Raw genomic sequence first — 22,339 nt, 5'->3', positions numbered from 1 at the left:
TTTATCTACAGACTTTCTTTAGCTATCTTCAATCTGCTGTTAACCTCTCCAACAATTTTTTTAGAGCTTGTTTTTCAGCCCTAGAATTTACATCTAGTTCTTTTTATTATGTATTGGCTAAAATTCCCTATTTGTTAATTTGTTTAAAATATATTTTATATTTATATCCTAAAGCAGAGTTGTAACTGCTGCTCTAAAACCTTAGCTACCAGTTCCAATATCTGGGTCATGTAGGATTGATCTCCATTACTTGCCTTTTGAGTATGGGTCAAATTTTCCTGTTTCTTATGTCTAGTCATTTTTTTGTATCGTGGACATTGTGGATAATCCATTGTAGAGACTCTGGATTCTGTTACATTCCTCCAAAGAGTATTGTTGGTTTTTTTTTTTGGTTCATTTTATTAGGCAATCACGTTTCCTCAGCTCAGAGCCGAAACTCTTTCCCCTGTGGTGGATAGCAGCTGAAATCCCTGCTTGTAGCTTGAGTTAGCTTAAAGTCTGCGCCTCCCCTGCCTCATGTGTAGTGTGGGAGCAACTAGTGACAAGGGCAGTGTATGCTCAGGATTTGGAATCCCCCCATGACTGCTGTATCCCCATATTTTCACCTTCACATTCCCGCTGCTGTGGTCAACAAAAATCTTTTATTTATTTATTTGAGATGGAGTCTCACTCTGTCGCCCAGACTGGAGTGCAGTGGCGCGATCTCGACTCACTGCAAGCTCCGCCTCCCAGGTTCACGCCATTCTTCTGCCACAGCCTCCCGAGTAGCTGGGACTACAGGTGCCCACCACCACACCCGGCTAATATTTTTTTTTTTTTGTATTTTTAGTAAAGACAGGGTTTCACCATGTTAGCCAGGATGGTCTGGATCTCCCCTCGTGATCCGCCCACCTTGGCCTCCCAAAGTGCTGGGATTACAGGCGTCAGCCACTGCGCCTGGCCAACAAAAATCTTGATTCTGGTTCTTTAAGCCTGGAAGAGGGCAGCCTTCGAGGTGGCTCTCTGATGCCCACACGGGCCCTGACTTGGACCTACCCTGAGGCAGAAAGTTGTGAGAAGCGGCCAGGTCCAGTGGCTCATGCCTGTAATCCCAGCACTTTGGGAGGCCAAGGTGGGCAGATCACGAGGTCAGGAGACCAAGACCATCCTGGCTAACACGGTGAAACCCCGTCTTTACTAAAAATACAAAAAATTAGCCAGGTGTGGTGGTGGGCACCTGTAGTCCCAGCTACTCGGGAGGCTGAGGCAGGAGAATGGCATGAACCCGGGAGGCAGAGCTTGCACTGAACTCCAGCCTGGGTGACACAGTGAGACTCCATCTCAAAAAAGAAAAAAAAAAAGGTTGTGAGAAGCAGGAAGCCCGCCCCGTGCCACCCGCTCCTAGCATCAGCCTGCTCGCAGCTGCCCCCAGTGCTTTCCATGTGTCCGTCATCGTTAGGGGGAGGGCTGCTCTCACAGGAGTCGTGGCCATTGTCAGAAGCCTCTCTTCTCATTCTTTTTTCTTTTTCTGAGACGGAGTATTGCTCTGTTGCCTGGCTGGAGTCCAGTGGCGTGATCTCAGCTCACTGCAACCTCCGTCTCCTGGGCTCAAGCCATTCTCCTGCCTCAGCCTCCCAAGTAGCTGGGACTACAGGTGCATGCCACCACACCCAGCTAATTTTTGTATTTTTTTTTTTTTTTTTTAGTAGAGATGGGGTTTCACCGTGTTAGCCAGGATGGTCTCATCTCCTGACCTTGTGATCCGTCTGCCTCGGCCTCCCAAAGTGCTGGGATTACAGGCGTGAGCCACCGTGCCCGGCCTCTTTTTCAACCATAATTCTGTTGTAGCCAACATACAGAATTGCATGCACCTGCATCTGTCAGACCCCGCAGCTATGCCGATGCCTGCAGGGCCTCTGCGCCCACCAGTTGTGTTGCCCTAGCAGATAGTTCCCGGGGCTCACAAACTGAGTATCCAGAAATGAGCTTGGGAAACATGCTGGCGACTGTGTCGGGCTCGCTGGGCTGCAGCCTCCAGAATTCACAGGAAAGCTCCTTGGCAGTGGCTCTCCCTCAGGGCTGAAAGGTCAGCTCCGTGAGACACAGACTTCCTGGTCCGGTTGCTCACTCCCCTCTGTGCCCTTCCACTTGCATTCACTGACCCCTTTTGCTGCTGGAAAAAACAACTCAAGTCTAATCCTAACAAGGTTTCTTTTTTGTTGTTACTTGGTTGGGTTTTGAGACGGGGTCTTGCTCTGTTGCCCAGGCTGGAGTGCAGTGGCACAATCACAGCTCCCTGCAGCCTCGGCCTCCCAGGTTCAAGGGATCCTCGTGAGTGGCTGGTGTGCACCACCGCGCCCTGCTCCAACAGGGTTTCTATTTCTAGGAGAACTATAGTTTTATGTATAAAAGCAAAATTGGAGTAGAGAGATGCCCAGACTGCTATATCTTCAAAATGAACAGGAAATCCACATTTTAAATATTTCACCAGCTTATTTATTGCCTCTGTGGTTGCTTGAAGCCTGTGGGATTCACGAGACACAAAAGAAAAAGAAACCGGGAAGCCCAGCTCAACTGAGAATGCCCGGGCACACACCACCCGGGCTCACGTGCACCACCTCACCCAGGCCACGGCTCCCACATACGCTCAGTTTTCCCGCCACACTCACTCTCCTGATGCTGGAGACCGGCAACATTTCTGTCCCTGCGTCCTGCCCTCCACTTCCCCCCACCCGCCTACGCCGCCTGTCCTGCCCCCCATCGCCCCTCACCCACCTACACCGCCTGTCCTGTGCCCCATCGCCCCCACCCGCCTACACCGCCTGTCCTGCGCCCCATCACCCCTCACCCGCCTACACCGCCTGTCCTGCGCCCCACCACCCCTCACCCATCCTCCGCACCCTCTGCCCGCCTTCTGGAAACCACTTCATTGCCCTCTCCGAAGCTAGCTCTGCACACAGAGCAGTCACACGCACCAGGCCCTGGTTGCATCAGGACGCCGGCCCTTTCTGACCACAGGGTCCCTCTTCGACCCTGGTCAACTCCTTCCTCTCTCTCCCTCCCTGTGCCAGCCCTTCTCTGAAGTCCGCCACTGCAGGACCTTGGCCTGACCTGGGCTCCCCGCTACAGCATTACCCAAGCTTGTTTTGTGCCCTTATGTCCTGTGTCCCCTGTGTCCCCAGCACAGCGCCTGGCACATGGCAGGTGGCTTGTCAGCATCTAAGGCAGCATCTTTTCAGGTGTAGATGTTTGCCCTCAGCCTCTCGTTTGAGACTGTGTGGAAGGCTTGCACTCCACCAGCGCCCACCCCAGCTGAGGCCTTCCTTAAACGCAGGTCCACTGCCAGGTGATGGGAGGGACCATCCAACAAGCTTATTATACCTTCATAGTTAAGACTCCATCTCAAAAAAAAAAAAAAATACCCAAGACAAACCAGTAGATATTGCTGCCTGCTCTCCAATCCCACATGCATGTCCACCCCCAAGACTTGAGTGCAAAACGCGCGGCCTCTGCCTCCCTGGGAGGCTCTGCCCACGCATGCCGGGTGAGCAGGCCCCTGTGCACAGCTGCTGAGGGACTTTCCAGGGCCCTGGCTCTGCATTTCCAGCTGAAATGCCGACCAAAGCTTCCCGTTGAGTGTCCACACATGGCATGTGTGCGGTCCGCGGGCACCGCATCCCCTCTTCACCACATTCCCCCATCACCAGTGGGAAGCCTCAGTGCACCCCGTGTCCTCCAGCGAGGAGGCACCCCCACCCGCCTCCAGGGGCAGCAGCACGTGCCTGGCCTGCAGGCAGAGGGCCGTGCCTGGTTCAGGAAAGCGGAGTAATGTCTGCTCCTCTGCCCCAGGCCTACAGATTCCTGGAGGAGATGCGGCGGCGGCTTCCCTTGGCCAACGTGTCCTACTACGTGAGCCCGCGGGCCGTGGACGCCGTGCACCAGGGGCTGGGTCTCCCACCGCCACGCACCATCCCCGAGCGGGTCCGCCGCAATAGCATGGAGGACGCCAGGGAGCCGGACGAGGAGGTGGTGGAAGAGGCAGACGACGACCCCTGAGGAGCCTTGGCCCCCGGACAAGCGTGCTGCTGCAGAAAGGCATCTTCTGGAATTTTTTCGTCAGCTGCAGCAAAGCCAGCTTTTTTGCTGGGAAAAAACATGTCTGTGTTGGAATGTGCAACAGAGCTGGGCAAGAACGCGGCGGCCCGGGCCGGCGGGGGGTGTGACCCATCTGCACCTTGGTCTGTCCCGCCTGCCTCTGGGTGCCCGGCAGCTCCAGTAGATTTTTGGATTCATTCCTTTGAAGGGAGTCGGGTTCACCCTTCCATCGTATTCTCCCAACTACACATTGTAAAGCCTGAGAAACTTCTAGAACCTCAGGAAGCTGCAGCTGGAGGGCTAGGGCACCTGCCCCCCTGCTCCCCACACATCATATCCTCCCCACACTCCCGCAGGGCCCACGGCTCCTGAGCAACAGCTGGGACACCCGGGCCCTGGCGGCTGTACCCCCCGCTAGGCTCTGCACACCGGCCACCAACACTCCTGTAATTCCAATAAACCAGTTTATTTTCTGAGAGCCCGTGCCCTGTCCCATCCCGCCCCACGAGCCCATCCAGGAGCCACACACCCTGCCTGGGCTGTGAGCACTATTCTCCTGGTGACACGGCACTCAACCCGAGGGACCTGGGACGAGAGCTGCTCTGTCCTGCTTGGTGGCTCTCAGAGGAGAGCCTTGGGGGCTCTGAGCAGCAGGTACACCGTCCTCCCCTCCTGCCAGCCTGGGTCTGCCCTCACTGGAAGAGTCAACCCCACCAGCAGCGCCCACAGCCCCAGCCCCACATCCAGGCTGCCATGTCCCAGCGGGCAGTGCCCAGGCCCAGTGTATTTTTAGCAGACTTGCTGCACTATAAATAGCGGCAGGCCGGGCCTTCCTGCATCTGCACTCTCCGTGCCGGATGCTGCCGCAGACCTGGCCTCGCTACAAAGCCTGGCTCCGCTGCTCCAGGCTGCTGCTCAGCCGCCTTCCTTGCTGCCGGCGGGGGTGGTCCTGGGGAGGCCTCCAGGGACTAGGGAGACGCAGGTGGGAGGAGCCTGTTCTTGAGTCTCTGCAGAAGCAGCAGGGCCCTCAGTGCCAGCGTCCTGCAGTCCTCGTCCGGGTCTTGCTCGGCCACGTCTGCCAGACGAGAGTGACAAGCAAAGCTGAGGCAGCGTGGAGGGCGTATTCTCCCTCCTCCTGTCTTCAGGCTGCCTGAACCAGCCCCGCCAGGCCTGACTCCATGGAAGAAAGGGGGCTCGGGTCTGCAGTGAGCCTGGACTCTCCCCAAGGCCTTGGGGCCTGCGTGCCACAGGCTCTGTGCAGGCAGCACTGTACGTGGAGGGCTGCCCTGAGCCGCGGGACCGGCAGCCATGGGAAGGGGGCCTGGGGTGGGGCACACAACCCGGGAACACCGGAACACCGGCAGGGCCTGTTCCTTACTGGACGGCAGACACGGGCTGTGGTCAGAGATGGAAGACCCTAGGAATCCGGGTGGTGGGCATCGGGAGGTGCCACCCGCCTGTGGGGAGGCCTCTTGGGTGTCTGGGACCGCACACTGCCCCCCCCGGGGTGAGAGCCAGAGCTCTTGGCTGCCTGCAGTGCTGGGACCCTCACCAAGGCCTCCTGCAGCCTGGGACCCCGGGGAGCCTTGGGGGGTTCTGCTGGCCACAGCTCCTCCCCAGACTGGGCTAGAATCACAGGGTGAGGAGGCACCTGTAGACCCTTGTGGGAGGTGCCTGTGAAAGGAGAACACCCTGTCGGGACCCTGCCAGCCCTGAGTGGAAAGGGATCGGCTGAGGGATAGGGCCCCCCTGCTCCTCCTGGTGCTTCAGGCCCCCAAGGCCCCAGATGATGGCGTCGCAGTCACCGAGTCTCTGGGGAAGGAGGCGGGCTGGGAACTGCAGGGATTGTGCCCGCCCACCCAGCCCCGTCAGTGGCTCCACTGGCCAAAGGGGAACCTCTCCTCCTCCTGGCAGGGCGAGTGGCCAAGAGCATGCTGAGGAGGGGCTGGGCAGCAGCTCCAAGGGACTGGTGTCTGGGGGGCCTCACCCCCCTTGAAAGAAGTAAAGCCCAGCACAGCACTCCCTGCACTTTGGGCCCAGGACCCTCCAGCTGCTCCGTGGGAAGACGTTCACGGCCACCCTGAGCACAGGTCCTGGGAAGGGACAGGGCACAGCTGGGCCTGCCCTTCCTACGTCCATCGGTATCATGCTCTGCTCTTCAGCCCATTCCCGGGGACTCACTGGCTCCAACCCCCGTGGGAAACACCCGTTCACACCCAGCAGGCTGGCACTGCGCCCAGGTGGGGAGAGGGGAGATGGCCGGGGCAAAAGAGGCACACAGCCCAGCCCCACAGGAAAGGAAAGGTGACCTCACCACAAGCATCCCCCAGCGTCCCCCAGCACAGAGGCCTGAGCGCAAGTCCCCGGGAAGGACCCGCATCACCCAGGACCCTCCTGACAAACGTGGAAACCGAGGTGGTATCCACCAAGCCACCCTAAGGGCCCCACAAACCAACCACTGGATCACAAAAGCCAGCAAACAACAAAAGGTGCTGGCTGGCTGGGCACGGTGGCTCACGCCTGTAATCCCAGCACTTTGGGAGGCTGAGGCGGGTGGATCATGAGGTCAGGAGATTGAGACCATCCTGACCAACATGGTGAAATCCCGTCTCTACTAAAAATACAAAAATTGGCTGGGCGCAGTGGCGGGCACCTGTAATCCCAGCTACTCAGGAGGCTGAGGCAGGAGAATTGCTTGAACCCAGGAGGCAGATGTTGCAGTGAGCCGAGACTGCGTCACGGCACTCCAGCCTGGGCGACAGAGCAAGACTCTGTCTAAAAAACAAACAAATAAAAGGTGCCAGGACTGCACTGGCCGGAGGGGCCCAGGGAGGTGGGCAGGCGGGGTCACAGAGGGACCCCAACAGGGTCCAGGATCAGGACCAAAGGAGGGAAACGGCCAGTGCTGGGGTGGCTGCACCTCCGGCCTGCACACTCTGCCTATGTGGGCCTGCAAGAGCTGCAAAACACACACACACACACACACACACACACACACACACACACACACACACACACCCTGGGCCAACACACACACACACACACACACACACACACACACACACACACTGCACCTCCGGCCTGCACACTCTGCCTATGTGGGCCTGCAAGAGCTGCAAAACACACACACACACACACACACACACACACACACACACACACACACACACACACACACACACACACACACACACCCTGGGCCAACACTCACCCGCCAGCCAGGACCGGGCTTCCAGCAGCTCGTCCGGCAGGTCCTCCAGCAGGCGTGCAGCAGGCACGCTGAGCAGGACGGAGGTGACGGCTGACAGCAGCCCCTGGCGCACGTAGCTGCCGGCAGGAAGGTGGGGGCTGAGCTCAGCAGGGACCACGCCCCAGATCTCCCACTCCCCTCAGTGTGGCAGACCACCCACGCTGCGGCCCTGCCTGGCACATCTCCTATTTGGGAAGTACCAGGCCAGGCTGCTTGTCAGCCACCTGGAGGCTCCATGGGGCCCCCACAATAAGACCCCTATGTCTGCGTGCACCCCTGGCCTGGCCCAGCCCCACGGGCCACTCACGCGTCCACGTGGAAGCGAACGGCCCACACGAATTCCAGCAGGGCCTTGCCCATGGCCACAGCCACCTGGACACCAGCAGAGGGAGAGTCAGTGGGGTCCCGACGCCGTCCCCACATCCCAGCACCCATGGGCGGCTTCCGCTGCCGGGCAGCAGCAGGGACAGGGCCTGCCTGACAGCCGAGGGGATGCTCCCACTGCCCGGGGGCCCACACAGGCAGCTCCTCCTTCAGACACCCATCCCTGGGCACAGGTGAGGCTGAGGAGCACTCCTGATCCACGGGCAGCACAGGCCGGCGCCCGGCAACCTCTCCCGGCTCACCATGGTGTTAACAGCCAGGCACATCAGGGCCCCTAAGGTGTGCATCAGCCTTCCGAGAACCAGCTGGTCTTCTCCCAAGAGGTCGAAGGTCACCAGAGGCCTAGAGCACAGGATGGAGCCCAAGGTGCAGCGGGCGCCTCAGGGCCAGGTCCCCAACCTCCTGGGCCACCGTGGGAAACCGAGGGAGCCCCACACAGCCCCTCCTCCTGCGCCCACCGCCTTGCCTGCACCGAGACCGTAGCAGCAGACATTTCCGGGTGCCCACTCACCCTGCAGGGCTGTCTGGCACAAGCCCACCTGGGCCAGGAGTTCCCAACGCCGAGACCCCCACCCCTGCTGCACCATGGCCCGGGCCCCACACTTCTCTGCCATCTCGAGAGCCTCACGCCCTGAATGTGGGGCCAGCGCAGCACCAGCTGAGGCAGGAGGAGGCGAGCAGGGCCCAGCGGGTGATGGCGTCGGGCACATGCGGGCAGCACTGCCGGCCATGCCGCAAGCCCAGAGCAGATGCCTGGTGCCTCATGGCAAAGCTCAACCGCAGAGGAACCTTGTGGGACGCTTCCTGCCTCTTAACACAGGCTTACAAAAAGCCACAGCAAAGCCACGACCCTGTTCACACCCAAACCCACTCAGACCCCAGCCTGAACTTCCTGGCCACAGGGGTACGTCCAGGGTCCCTGTCCCCACATCCACAGGCCCACGGAAAACCCACTCACCTATCAAAGCGCTGAAGGAGGGGGAAGAAGAAGTGGCCGGCCACGGAGCTGAATCTGCTGGGGCTGCCTGCCGGGCCCTGCCTCGGGCCACCCTGCCAGACACACATGGCGCTCACGGAGGCGCAGGCCTGGGCGGCGGGCACGGCACCCCCAGCCCGAGAGGATCCCACAAAGCAGCGCGGCCCCCAGCCTCGCCTTGCCTCCCTGGGCTACTCTTCCGGCCCCGCCCAGCTCCCAGGCCCCGTGGGGTTGGTGACAGGACTCAGGCTCCACGGCCAATGCCTGGGCAGCAGACCAGGCGTTCCCGAACTTGCAGGCAGGACATTCGAGGCTAGAGGAGCCGCCCTGGGTACTGCAGGATGCCTCCGTGGCCTCCAACCCACCACCAGCGACAACCAAAAACATCTCCAGACACCCCTAAACATCCTTGGGTGGAGCAACACCACCCCTGGCCTAGATGGGCTCTGAGGACAGAGCACCACCAGGACACCTGTCACTTGGCGTGTCCCCAAGCCCAGTCTGGGTCTCCTACAGCCAAGATCCAGTTCCTTGGTGCAAACCACGGACCCTGCCTTTCAGGAATCCCGGCATAGGCACCATCCCCAGCAAATGTGGCCGCCCCTCGCTGGAGACAGCGCCTGGAGGTGTCTGACCGCCCTTCCCACCCACCCACGGTCCCCATGCCCGTGAGGAGCTGACCACGCGCCCACTAACCTTGGAGAGCCGCCGAGTCTTGCTTCTGATCCGCTCCTCCACCACCACCCGCCAGTCGGATGCCACGGCACTGCCAGGCTGGGAGACGGCTGCCTCCGGCAGGCACTGGGTATTAGAACTTGGGGAGCCAGTTTGGGGAGTCCTCCCGAGGCACCCAGGCCTAGACAGCTCCTGGGCAGCCAGAGTCAGCACCTGGAGGGAGACGGGCTCAGGGCAGTCGCCACTGCTCCAGGGAAGAACATTTCCCAAGAGTCAAGTCATCAGCCAAAGCCCCAGCAACAGGCCCAGCGGCCCTCCCAGCCTGGGAGAAGGTGTGTTCTGGGAACAAGGAGAAAAGTCACTTCCCCGTAGCTCACAGCAACCACGCCTTGGTAGGCAGGAAGGTGGGGAAGGTGGGCTCCGTGGTCCAGGAGATGAGAACACGCCCAGGGCCGAGTGCAGCCTCATCCTAAAGCCACGCAGTCCCGCCACGCCAGAGCCACATGCCCTTCTCCCCGGAACTTGGCCTCACAGCAAAACCAACGCTGCAGTGGCATGTGCCATGGGCGGGTGGACCTCAGAACATGGCGGAGGAGGAGGCACCAAAGACCAGTGTGCGCCTCCATCTCTAGGACACCTTCTCAACAGGCCAGTGCCAGACTGGAGGCTCCCAGGCCGGGGGGGTCGCGGCGACTGCTGACAGGGATGGGGTTTCCCTCTGGGGAGATGAGGACGCTCTGGGACTAGACAGAGGAGGTGGCTGCATGACACTGCGGATGTTCCCAATGCCACCCAAGTGTGCACCTTAAAACCAGTTACAGCCGAGGCGGGCGGATCATGAGGTCAGGAGATCGAGACCATCCAGGCCAATACGGTGAAACCCCATCTCTACTAAAAATACAAAAAATTAGCCGGGCGTGGTGGCAGCTGCCTGTAGTCCCAGCTACTTGGGAGGCTGAGGCAGGAGAATGGCGTGAACCCGGGAGGCGGAGCTTGCAGTGAGCCGAGATCGCGCCACTGCACTCCAGCCTGGGCGACAGAGCAAGACTCCGTCTCAAAAAAAAAAAAAAAACCGTTACGGTGAGTTCTTTCTCAAGTTCTCAGTCTTTTTTGCTTTATTGTGGTAAAATACATACAAGATTTACCATGTTAACCCCTCCCCTCCCTTTTTTTTTGTTTTTTTTGAGACAGAGTCTCACTCTGTCGCCCAGTCTGGAGTGCAGTGGCACAATCTTGACTCACCGCAAGCTCCGCCTCCCGGGTTCAAGCAATTCTCCTGCCTCAGCCTCCCTAGTAGCTGGGACTACAGGCGCCCGCCAAAATGCCCGGCTAATTTTTTTGTATTTTTAGTAGAGACGGGGTTTCACCATGTTAGCCAGGATGGTCTCCATCTCCTGACCTCGTGATCCATCTGCCTCGGCCTCCCAAAGTGCTGGGATTACAAGTGTGGGCCACTGTGCCCGGCCTCTCACCCTTTTTTTTTTTTTTTTTTGAGACTGAGTCTTGCTCTGTCACCCAGGCTGGAGTGCAGTGGAACGATATAGACTCACCAGAACCTCTGCCTCCCGGGTTCAAGCGATCCTCCTGCCTCAGCCTCCCAAGTAGCTGGGACTACAGGCATGCACCACCATGCCCAGCTAATTTAGTAGAGACACGGTTTCACCATATTGGCGAGGCTGGTCTTGAACTCCTGACCTCATGATCCGCCCGGCTCAGCCTTCCAAAGTGCTGGGATTACAGGCGTGAGCCATTGTGGCCGGCCTGCCTTTTTTTTTTTTTTTTTTAAAGAGACAGAGTCTTGCTCTATTGCCCAGGCTGCAGGGCAGTGGTGCCATCACGGCTCACGACAGCCTCAACCTCTGGGCTCAAGCCGTCCTCCCGCCTCAGCCTCAAGAGTAGCAGGGACCACAGGCGCCACCACACCCGGCTAATTTTCTTTTGGTGGAGATGACAGGGTCTTGCTATGTTGACCAGGTTGATCTCAAACTCCTGGGCTTGAGCAATCCTCCCACTTTCGTCTCCCACAGCACTGGGATGACAGGCATGAGCCGCCGCGCCCAGCCCGTTTTCCCCATCTTTAAGTGTACAGTTCCGTGGCATTAATAAGTACGTTCATGATCGGCAACCAACACCTCCACCCTCGCCAGAACTCTTTTGCCTTCCCAAGCTGAAACTGTCCCCGTGAAACAGTCACTCCACATCCCCTCCCCAAGCCCTGGCAGCTCCGCCCACTGTCTGTGAACTGGCTCCCCTGGACGGCTCGCTTAAGTGAAACTGAATGATATACAGGCCCTGGGGCTGCTTTAACTAAATGTTCTCGAGGTTCATCGTGTTCAGCAGTGCATATCAGAATCGAATTATCTTTGAGACACTGTCTCCCTCTATCACCCACACAGGAGTGCAGTGGTGCGAACACAGCTCCACTGCAGCCTCGACCTCCTGGGTTCAAGGGATCCTCCCACCCCAGCCTCCCGAGTAACTGGGACCATAGTCGCCCACCACACTCGGCTAATAGAGATGGGGTCTCATTGTGGTGCCCAAGCTGGTCTCGAACTCCTGGGCTCAAGCGATCCTCCCGCCTCAGCCTTCCAGTGCTGGGATTCAAATTTTTCTTCTTCATTGCTAAATAATATTCCCTCACCTGCGCAGCACACATTTTATCCTAAAGTGGTGAATTTTATGGCGTGTGAATTATATCAGTAAAGCTATTATTTTAAACAAACAAAACTCTCTGCCACGGGAGCCCTAACTCCCCCACTGCTGAGTCCTGCCAGGTCACACACTCACCAAGGCAGTGGACAGGCCTGCACAAGCCCCTGGGGCCCAGCAACAAGGAGACTCAGGTTTTGGCAGCCCCACCTTAGGGCAGCTTGGGCCGGACCAGGGGGACTGAGGCCCAGGAGGCACTTACGTCCAGGATGTCCATGCGCTGCCGGAGGCTGTAGTTGAGGGTATAGAACTGTGAGGTCAGATAGTCGGCCACCTGAGGACACAGGGGAGAGGCTGCTGTGGTCCGGGACCTGAGGGCCGCTCGGGGCGACCTCCGGGCACCTCACAGCCAGCTCCAGCACGGGACCGAGCCTCAGGCACCGCAGCTCCCAGCGCTTCACGCTGCGCCTGCACCAGCCGGGGCCACGGGTGCGGGAACTCACCCGGGCCGGGTCTGTGACCGTGACAGCCACCAGGGCTCTCTGGCGCAGCCCCGCAAATTCCACCACACAGGTCTTCTCCTCCAGATGCAGAAGCACCTTGGCCAGCTCCACGCTCACCTGCACACAGGGGTTAGGGCTGGGAAACCTGTCGGACCCAGCCGCCCGCCCTGAGGCCTCACCGAGGCTCACAGGGTCTGAGCCACCCACCCTGGCAGAGGCCCCAGGCCGTAGGCCTCCCGGGAGAGGCAGCAGCCCTGTCACACACGGGAGCCAGATGTCACCCTCAGTGGCCAGGACACAGATGGCATCGGGGGAGCTACCATCTTGGGCCTCTCCACCCACTCCCGCCCCCCACTCACCTCCCGAGTGGCCGTGGGGCTCCTGTAGACCAGGCCCTCAAGGGCCCGCAGGGCCGCCTCCCAGCGCTCTACGTCCTCAGATGTGGTCAGGGCTGCACAGAACCCGGACAGGCCTTGGTCAGCCTCAGCTCTGACCCTGAGCCCATGAGAGCCAGCAGCAGGGTTGGCACCCCGGGCCCAGGGCTTCCTGGTGGCCCCTTGAGGCAGAACCAGGCTGTGAGCGAGACCCATGCCCAGCCCCGCAAGGCCCTCCAGGGGCCCGTGCGCACCTTCCATGCAGTCCCGGACGTAGGCAGGAGCCTTGCTGCTCTGCAGCTCTCTGTCCCCCGACATGTCGTAGGGGACAAACTCATCATCGCTGTGGGAGGGCAAAGCAGACATGAACAGCCCATGGCCTGTGAGAGGAAGTACCCAACGGCAGAGCCAGCCCCTCTCTCCTCCCCAGATGCGGAGCTCACGCCTCGGCCGCTGCACCTACAGTGGAGCTGGGAGCTGTGGGCCCTCACGTGAGGTCAAAAGAGAACAAGCACGGAGCAGGCAGGGAGCCCCCCACGGGGCTGCAGCTTGGAGTGAGGGGTTCGCCTCCCGGCCTCCTGCACGCCACCCACTGGGGTGGCAGAGCCCCTACCTGTCCAGCTCTGAGTCAGAGCCCGCTAGCTGTGCTTGGGGGACGCCGCCATCCACGATCTCTGCAGGGGTCTCTGCAGGGGGTTCTGCCATGGCTGGAGCAAGGGATGTGCTTTAAGGAAACAAGGAACAAATCCTTTAGGGTCCCCTCAAGCCTCTGGTCTCAGGACTCACAGGACCGAAAGAAAGGCTTTCACCCCCTCCCATCCCAGCGGCAGAATCCAGAGCAATAAGATGTGCACGCGGTGGGGTCCCGGGGGGCAGAGACCCTCACCCCGCCTCCGAGGCGCCGTCACCCGCAGGCTGGGGGGAGGCCAAGGCCAGCAGCTCGAGGCTCAGTTCATCCTCTTCGTACTACAGCAGGGGAGCAGGCTCAGCGGCATCCGCCAGGCTGCAGCGCCCCTCCCCGAGACGGACCCGCGGGAGCCACTCCCCACTGCGGCCCCCCTCGCAGCCCGGTCTCACTCAGTGGCTGAGCCCTGGACAGCCAGGTGTCTTTTTAAAAGCGACTTTCTAAGATTCCAACTCAGGCCAAGGGTAGCACTGGGAGTGCTCAAAGCTGGGGGCCGTGGCCCCTCTCGAAGGAGCTGGGCCTCCCCTCAGGCCAGTGGGCCCAGAGAGATCCCAGGGTCTCAGCAGATAAGAGGACAGGCTGTCACCTCCACAGCCTGAAGGCAGACAGGGCTCCTCCATGGCCAGGCAGCCGCCCACACCGGGCGGCAGACAGCAGAGAGGCTGCCACCCACGCCCACCTACCCAGAGCGACCTGGCTTCCCTGCAGCCCCGGCCAGACAAACCGCAGGGGGTGGCTCCCTTAACCCCAGCCTCCCCTGGGCCCCCATCTAGAGAGAGTCTGTGAGCGTGTCCAAGCAGTCCCTCCAGGGTCCCTGTGCTCACCCGACCCTGTGTGGCCCCAGGAGCTCAGGGCTGAGGGCCTGCCACAGCTTCCAGCCTCAGCCCTGCGAGAAGTCAACACAGACGCTCTGCAAGTCTGGACCCCGGGAAGAGGCAGTGACCCTGGGGCTGGAGAGGCAGCTGCTCGGGAGACCCGGGCCAGCCGCACGGGGACGTGGAGGGGACGGCCCGCTCACCTGGAATTTCAAGGTAGGCCCCTCGGGGTGGATCCGGGCACTAACGACCTCGGCCACAATCATGCCCAGGCGTCGCACGGGGGGCAGGCTACTGTCCAGGCGGCACTTCACGCCCGCCATCATGCTGGCCAGCAGTTCTGCAAGCATCGGACAGGCCCTGAGCACCTCGGGGCGCCCGAAGCCGGGGAGAGCCCAAACCACCTGCTCACCATCCCGGCTGTCCCGCAGCTCCGGCTCCCCGAGGTGCGCCAGGCAGATAAGGACGGCCTTGCTGACGTGGCGCTGCTGCGGCAGGGGAGTGTGGCGGATGGCACTGCTGCTGCCCCACGTCTCCAACAGCTCCTTCAGCACCTGCAGGTGGCACGGCCCAGGACTGCGTGGGGCTCGGGGCCAGGCTGTCCCTGCCAGGCCCACAGCCATTCTGAGGGAGCTCCGGCCCCAGCCCAGCCAGCCTCACCCTGCCTGCCCCCAAGGTGAGCCCCGCACAGCTCTTCTCCCAGGGCCTCGCGGGGACAGAGAGCCAGGAGGCACGTACCTGCAGCAGGAGCAGGCGCCGCTGGCTGTCCATGGCCAGATGGCCCAGCAGGCTCTGCAGCATGGGCGTCTGCAACAAAAGCACATGCCTGTCCACTGGGCTGAGGCCGCCGCCTGGCCAGCTCGGGGCTCCCAAGGCCAAGAGCCATGCCAGGACCGGGACCGGACTGAGGGCAGCAGACGGACAAGAAGCATGGGGGCGGCCGCTGCCTCCTGGAATGTGGGTCCCCTCCCCTCCCACAGAAGCTGCCCCCTGGGCTCAAGCGACCCACCCGCCTCTATTCCTTCGAAATGAACGTGATAAAACGGTTCTATATAAAAACGTGGGATGCACCTGCTGCTGTGCTGGGGTGGGGCCTCACCATTTTAAGTTCTCGTGTGAGGAAAGGAGGAGGGTGAAGCAAGATGTGGCCGGGAGTCAGGGGACCCGGCTCGCCCACTCCGGGCTCAGGGGACTCGGCTCGCCCCCTCCGGGCTCAGGGGACCCGGGTCACCCACTCCAGGTTCAGGGGACCTGGCTCGCCCCCTCTGGGCTCCAGGCCATGGGGACGGGAGTCACAAGTCCCGGAAATGCACGACCTCCTCTGTGTCCGGACCTATCCCCCACCCACCCCACCCCACCCCCTCAGGCCCCTGGCACAGAATGCAGCTAGGGCGGGTGGCTTCTCGGGAGTCTAGAGGATTAAGAGACATGAGAAGCCCTCACTCAGCGCTGTCACAGCAGGGCCTGTCATCGGGGCAGGGAGGCACCCATGGCCTCGCCAACTCCTGCCAGCCACCGCCAGATCACAGGCAGGGTCTCCCAGGCAGCAGACACCTGCTCCAACTCCATGTTTTGCAGCGATTCTTGCTGTGAAGGGGCAGCCAGCAGCCTGCACCCTCCGTGGCGTCCTCACCGTGAGCCGGGACTGTAAGAACAGAAGCTTCCGGGTCATCACAAACTGGGCCTTCTTGTTCTTCACCACCAGGTTCCCCAGCAGTCGCGATAGGACCTCAGGCCTGCAAGACAGAGTCAGGGGGCCAGAGCTGCAAGCCGGCCTGGAAACAGGGAGGAGCGAGAGAGCGTGAACTCCGATGCTCACAGACCCCGGCCTGATTCCGGGCCTGCCAATTCCTAGCCACGAGCCTCTGGTTCCATCCTCCGACTGCCTGAGCTGGGCCTTCATCATCCCTTCTCCGGGGCATAAATGCCACAACCCAGAGAGCGTGTGCACCGCAGCCCGGGTGGAGGTGGGTCCACCCCGATGGCCTCCTTCCCTGGACCCCAGCCCGGGCGGAGGCGGGTCCACCCCCGACAGCCTCCTTTGAGGGTGCCAAAAAAAACTTTATTTACAAAAACACGCAGCAGGCCAAATTTTGTCCAAGTAGCCTGTAGACCCCTGGTCTAGACTGAGAGAGTCCTCCCGGTGAGAGGTTATGGGTCTCCAGAAAGAGTCCCACAAGTCTCTCCAGCCAGTGTGGAAACAGATATGGCTGGATTTCTCCCTCACTCATCACTTAAAATTCCACACAAACACATAACAGTTAAAAAAACATTTGGGAGGCCAAGGCAGGAGGATCACTTAAGGCCAGGAGTTTGAGACCAACCTGGGCAACAAAGTGAGCCCTGTCGCTACAAAAAATTTAAAAATTAGCTGGGTATGATAGCGTGCACCTATGTTCCCGCTACTCAGGAGGCTGAGGTGGGAAGATCGCTGGAGCCCAGGAGGTCGAGGCTGCAGTGAGCTATAATCACACCACTGCACTGCAGCCTGGGAGACAGAGCAAGACTCTGTTCTAAAAACAATCCCCCCCAACAACAACAAAAAAAACTATAAAATAGAATGTGATTATATGATTATATAGTTCACAGAGAAAAGAATACAAATGCCTTAAACACGCACAGCCTCACCCAGAATCAAGAATGCAAAGTCAGCTGGGCGCAGGGGCTCACGCCTGTAATCCCAACACTTTGGGAAGCCGAGGTGGGTGGATTGCTTGAGGCCAGGAGTTCAAGACCAGCCTGGCCAACATGGCGAAACCCCGTCTATACTAAAAATACAAAAATTGGCCGGGTGTGGTGGCGGGCGCCTGTAGTCCTAGCTACTCAGGAGACTGAGGCAGAAGAATCACTTGAACCCAGGAGGCGGAGGTTGCAGCGAGCCGATTGCACCATTGCAGTCCGGCCTGGGCGACAGAGGGAGACTCCACCTCAAAAAAAGAGGAGGAAACACTTTGGGCAGAGACAGGTGAGTCCTTGCAAACGCTGGGGAGAGGGGAGACGTCTCAGGCAGGCGAGCTGGCAGGGTTTGTGGGGGTAAATGGCCAGCAGTCCTGCTTCCAGAAATGCAACCTTGATTCTCCTGCACAAAAACGTGGGGAAGTGAGTCACCGCTCGCCACCATGTCAGAGCCTGGACGTGGCGCACACGTGTGCGAGGGGGACCACAGGCGCAAGACGGGTGGACGGCCCAAGGTACAGGCGCCTTTACGGTGTGGGCTGTTCACTGCATCCATGCTATTTCATAAGAGAAAGGGACCCTCTGATGCAGAGATCACCATCAGCACGTGCGGGAACTGAGAGGGCACCACCCACACCCTGTGGCACCAACATGGGGGTGCCAGCTGCAGCACGGTGCCCAGGAGAAGCAGCGTGAAGGAATGGCAGCCTCTGGGGGTCCAGACCCCCAGAAGCCAGTGCAGCTGGAGGAGAGCCTGGCTGCTTACCCCGGCGCGGCCTCCACCAGCCCGGTCAGCACCGCCTCCATGGCCCGGTCCGGCACTTGCTCCACCAGGCGCCAGCAGACGCGCTGGTGCAGGTAGCTGCCCTGGGTGAGCGCTGCCAGCCGGGGCACCAGCACGCCCAGGATCTCCTCTGAGGGGACAGACGGAGGACCTGAGCCTGGGGAGCTGCACCCGCCTGGTGTCCGGGGGCTGTGTGGGTCCAGCAAGGACAGCCCCACAGCTCCTCAGTCAGCACAGCTGAGCCCCAGACCCCAGGGGCCCAGGACAGGACCGGGCAAGGGGACCCCGCAGAGGGCCAGGGTCGGGAGGGATTCTCAGCCTTCTGCAGAAGGCTGACGGGGTGTGAGGGTCGGGGCAGGGCTGGCAGGAAGGCACTGCTCTACTCACGCTGCCTCCCGTGGACACAGGCTTTCCCGAGGACCTGAGACACGAAGGACACGGAGGAATCCAGGCCACCTGGGACAGAAAGGGAGGCCTGATGAGGAGGCCGGCGGGAAGGGTACAAAAGAACATCGAGGCGTGGGGAGAGCTGGTCTCGGTCAGGCGGACTCCAACCGACAGCAAAACTCACTCAAAACAACGGCTGGTGCCCATCGGCCTACCCAGCAAATCTGAACAGGAGCGCGTGGAACTTGACAGGCAAATCACAACCCTTTCAAACCTTCACCCATCTTAGCCCACTGAATTGTCATAATGGTGTTGGAGGTCGGGACCGGTATGACGTTGCGGAAGCACCGACAGGGCCCGGCCAAGTTGGGTCAGCCACGCAGGGTAGGCCTAGGCCCTGAGCCGGGCATGAGACCCTGGAGCAGCAGCACCACCACCACCACGGCGGCCCGCAGCCAAGGAGCACACGCCAGGGAACGTGGGGAACCAGGAGGGGCCGGGCTGTACCAGCCCCACGGAAGAGCTGCGACGCGGGGGAGCGGCAAGCACAGAGCCGCGTGGGGATCAGGACGGCCCCAGCCAACCCCCAACGCGTGAAAAAGACGCATTCCACGTGTGTCCGAGATGTTTCCAAAGCCTCCTTAACACATCGGCCCACGCAGAGCAGCAGCTGCGAGCCTAGGGCTACGTTCAGAAAAGACAGGAGGGGCTCGGGAGGTTGCTGCAGGAACCCCCAGGTGAGGCGAGGGGGCTTGGGCCACACAAGCCCCACACAGGGACTCGAGGGGCCTGGCTTTCTCCTGGGCTATGAGGGGGCGCCAAGCTGCTCCAGGACCCCAGGGTGCCCCTGAGCGAGGGAGGGAGTTTCAGAACGAGGTGAGGGCAGCATGTGGACGGTGGAGTCCAGACCCAGGTGCTCGACCTGTGTCTGAGCTGTCACCTGGAGCTTGGGAAAGGCAAGAGAAGGAAGGGGTCACCCTGCAGGGAGAGGCAGACACTCTGGGTGCTGTGCAGGCCCCTGGCCCAGCCTCCTTCTCACTAGTGAAACGCACACTCGCGGCAGCCGCCATCTGACGCCCCAGGGAAAACAGAGCGAACATGGGCGCTCACGGGGCCCTGCAGGCCAGCAGCGGGCGAGGCCGTTCCCACAGCACCAACTCTCCAGGGCATCGCCAGCGTCTGCCTCCAGACCTGAGAACCTCGAGATCCCCCACCTGGCCACCGCAGCACAGTTGGGCCCGGGAAACCAGCAGTGACTGCAGGGACAAGAGAAGCCCGCATGGAAGGCAGCGGACTTCAGCCCACAGCGGATGAGCCCTTCTGGTCACTACTGTGCGGGACAGGGACATCCCCACCTGCCTGACGGCACCACCCAGAGACTCCAAAGTCTCCAGAGGCCGTGAGGCACCAGAGGGTGGCAGGGGACGATGACCCAAGAAGACGGGTGGCAAAGGGGGTCCCCGAGGCAGGGCCTCACCTTGGAGAGAGTCCACAACCGCCTGCAGCACCCGGACGACCTCCTCGCCGAGCAGGCGGAAGTAGTTCTGGGGGAAGAACTCGTCCAAGTTCTCCTGCTGCAGGCGGTTGCCCAGGTGATCGGGCAGGGCCACCACCTTGCCCAGCAGCGTCTCCCGGAGCAGGATGAAGCCGGGCTGCGTCTGCTGCCGACACTGCGCCTCCATCAGCACTGCCAGCCGGCCCTCACGCAGGAACCTGGCCAGCAGCCGCGCCATCTTCATCAGCCGGAAGCTGAGGCTGAAGATATGGGCGTGTTGGGCAGAGCTCCCAACCCCCATCCTCGGGGCCCCCTTCCTGCCACAAGGAACCAGCAGCCCGGATTACACAGACAGCCCCAACAACATAACCAGCGCGAAGTCCAAAACCACAAGCCGGATGGGAAAATCTGTTAATCCATTCCGAAATAACTGCAATTACTGTGTGAGCTCTCGGGGCCCTGAGCGGCTTCCCCAACCTGGATTCTCACTGGACACCCTTCCCCTGCTGCTGACGCGGATAACTCAGCGCTTGCTTTGATCGCAGCAACCTCTGAAAACCCAGCTTCTCAAGGTGCAGTGTCCTGGCAAGGACTGCAGTGTGATCTGAGGCTGAGCCTGGGAGCCGGCTGGGGCTGGGAGTCCACAGGGGACACGTGTCAGTGATGACAGCTGTGCTTCCCTGGAAAACCTGGAACGTCCCCAGCTGACGGGCTGCCTCTGCCGCCTGGGATGTGAACACTCCCACCCCATCCCTCTCTGACACAGTCGGACGGGAAGCAAGTGAGGGACTTTGTGAGACACGGCAGGTACCTCCCATCGCAAAGGAGACAGACACAGACCGCTTCTTCTGTTCAGGGGTTCAGCCAGGAGCAGGCTCTCTCTCTAGCCCCTCACAGGGACTAGAGAGGCTCTTGGTCCAGTCCTTCAAGGCACTCTCATCACTTCTGAGGCTACCGGCAACCCCAGGATGGGCCCAGCCCACTCACCCCGCAGCACCCTCGATGGTCTCCATCAGCACCAGGAAGGCTTGGTCCGCCGGGCCCTCCAGGAAGAAGCTGGCCCACAGCTCTTCCAGGCGGCCATCGGGCAGCAGCTCCAGCCAGGCCGGGCTCAGCCTGCTGGCGAGACATCTGAGGACCGGCGAGAAGTGGGCCGAGGCAAACTCCTCCTTCTCCCTCGGGAGCGCTGGAGGCTCCATGTCACCGAGATACCGCTTCAGGGACTCCAGGGTGCAGAAGATGTGGCCGCCATCCTCCGAAGACGAGAGGGCGTGAATGGCTTCCCGCACGGCGAGTCGAACATCTGAGGGTGCTGGCTCCATCCTGCAGGACAGATCTGGGAGTCACGGGAAGGCGACCTGTGGCATGGACACAGGGCTCAGCTTGGGGCAGAGAAATAATCCACACACGCTCAGGAAGCCCCTCGGTGAGCGCCCCGGGACCCCACACCCCTCACCCCTGGTCCCACCCAACCCTGTCCCGCCTCCTTCCCCTCCAGTGCCTGCCGGTTTCCACCCAGAGTTCGCTCCTCCGCTCGGACCCCCACGCTACCGCCCACTGCAGGGCTTCTCAACCCCGGCCACTGTGCCCAGGGGACATTCTCAGTTGTCTGAACCGGGAGTGCCACTGGCGCGAGAGGGAGGTGGAAGCCAGGGATGCTGGTGAGTGTTCCCCGGGCACAGGGCGGCCCCAAGCGTCCTCGCACCCAAGGCGGGAAACTCGGCCCGCGGGAGCTGCCGGCCCTCCCGGCTCCCTGAGCGGTGACGGGTGGCTCCAGTCGCCATTTCTCCGCCCCTTAGAAACCAACAGCTTACGGGGAACACGGGTTCGGGGCTAGAGGAGCCGCACGCGGACCCGCCCCCGATCCAGGCCCGGACCCCGACCTGTACCCTGACCCCGACCGGACTCCTACCCGACCTGGACCCGACCCAACCAGACCTGGAGCCCAACCCGACCCAACCCGACCCCCGATCCCCGATCCCCGATCCCCGATCCCCGACCCCCAACCCGACCCGGACCCGGCTCCCGGGTGACTGCAGCGCGCTCAGGCCCCGCGCACCACCGATTCGCTGCCGCCGATTCCCCACGGCCGCCGCGGCCCCGGCCGAAACGCGATCGCGGCCCAGCCAGTTGGCCCCGAGCACGAGTTCCTGGGTCCGGGCGAGGCTGCCGCGGGTTTTTTTTGAGCCTCTGGGGCGAGTCTCCGCGGGCCTCTCAGCGCGAATCTGCTGAAGACGTCAGGGGGGAGGCCGCATCTGCGCCTGCGCTGCGCGGGGACGGGGCGGAGCCTGGACGCGGGGGCGGGGGCCGGTGTGGGGTGGGCGGGGCCTGACGCGTGGGTGGGGCGGGGCCTGAGGGCGGGGCCGCGCTTCCCCACGTGGCTGCGAGCTGGGTTCGCTGCGCCCGGGTGGTGGGTCCTCGCCTTAGTTTCTCCCATCTCGGTCTTCCCTACCCTGGAGTGATGTCAGCCGTCTCTTCCCTCCGCCTCGGGTCCCACATTCTCTCCAGAACGCCGAGCGTCCGCTCTACGGCAGATGTTTACCAAGACAAGCCTGGCTCGTCTTCCCGGAGTGTAAGGCCCTGCTTTCAAGGGTCAGAGGCCAGTAAGGGAA

At 61.2% G+C, this 22,339-nt stretch overlaps 2 protein-coding genes across 16 annotated transcripts in view; one reads left to right on the top strand and one right to left on the bottom strand.

The window, feature by feature from the left end:
* Positions 1–4,552, top strand: part of IFT140 (intraflagellar transport 140) — a 105,961-nt gene extending 101,409 nt beyond the window's left edge. For all 6 annotated transcript variants that reach the window (XM_054454663.2, XM_063654834.1, XM_063654836.1 and 3 more), the window contains one exon: positions 3,829–4,552. In XM_054454663.2, the coding sequence (XP_054310638.1) occupies positions 3,829–4,035 (207 nt within the window). In that variant the 3' untranslated portion in view covers positions 4,036–4,552. The remainder of the gene's footprint in view (positions 1–3,828) is intronic.
* TELO2 (telomere maintenance 2) lies at positions 4,525–21,995 on the bottom strand. 10 transcript variants are annotated; one of them, XM_054454675.2, is made up of 21 exons: positions 21,746–21,995; positions 20,715–21,085; positions 19,710–19,987; positions 18,233–18,301; positions 17,828–17,975; positions 16,019–16,121; positions 15,124–15,192; positions 14,798–14,939; positions 14,589–14,725; positions 13,772–13,851; positions 13,499–13,609; positions 13,140–13,228; positions 12,871–12,962; positions 12,512–12,628; positions 12,271–12,342; positions 9,381–9,572; positions 8,667–8,758; positions 7,951–8,050; positions 7,632–7,696; positions 7,286–7,401; positions 4,525–5,149 (listed from the first exon to the last, which is right to left on the bottom strand). In XM_054454675.2, the coding sequence occupies exons 2-21, from the start codon at positions 21,047–21,049 to the stop codon at positions 5,043–5,045; spliced, it is 2,514 nt and encodes an 837-aa protein (XP_054310650.2). In that variant the 5' UTR covers positions 21,050–21,085; positions 21,746–21,995; the 3' UTR covers positions 4,525–5,042. The 10 variants fall into 10 exon arrangements, with proteins under 10 accessions (XP_054310650.2, XP_054310649.2, XP_063510925.1 ...); XM_054454674.2 differs by having other exon boundaries at positions 20,715–21,050; positions 21,787–21,995; XM_063654855.1 differs by having other exon boundaries at positions 21,787–21,990.
* Positions 21,996–22,339: the final 344 nt, after the last annotated feature.

Source organism: Pongo pygmaeus, chromosome 18, assembly GCF_028885625.2.
Source record: "Pongo pygmaeus isolate AG05252 chromosome 18, NHGRI_mPonPyg2-v2.0_pri, whole genome shotgun sequence".
NCBI lineage: Eukaryota > Metazoa > Chordata > Mammalia > Primates > Hominidae > Pongo > Pongo pygmaeus.
Note: the sequence above shows the minus strand (reverse complement) of the source record. Positions and strands in the feature narration are given on the sequence as shown.

Coding starts and splice junctions, on each gene's coding strand:
- TELO2 (XM_054454675.2), bottom strand. CDS start 21,049: ATGGAGCCAGCACCCTCAGATGTTCGACTCGCCGTGCGGGAAGCCATT. Junction 14,940..15,123: donor GGCGCCTGCTCCTGCTGCAG/GTACGTGCCTCC, acceptor TGCCACCTGCAG/GTGCTGAAGGAGCTGTTGGA. Junction 14,726..14,797: donor GCTGCGGGACAGCCGGGATG/GTGAGCAGGTGG, acceptor CGATGCTTGCAG/AACTGCTGGCCAGCATGATG.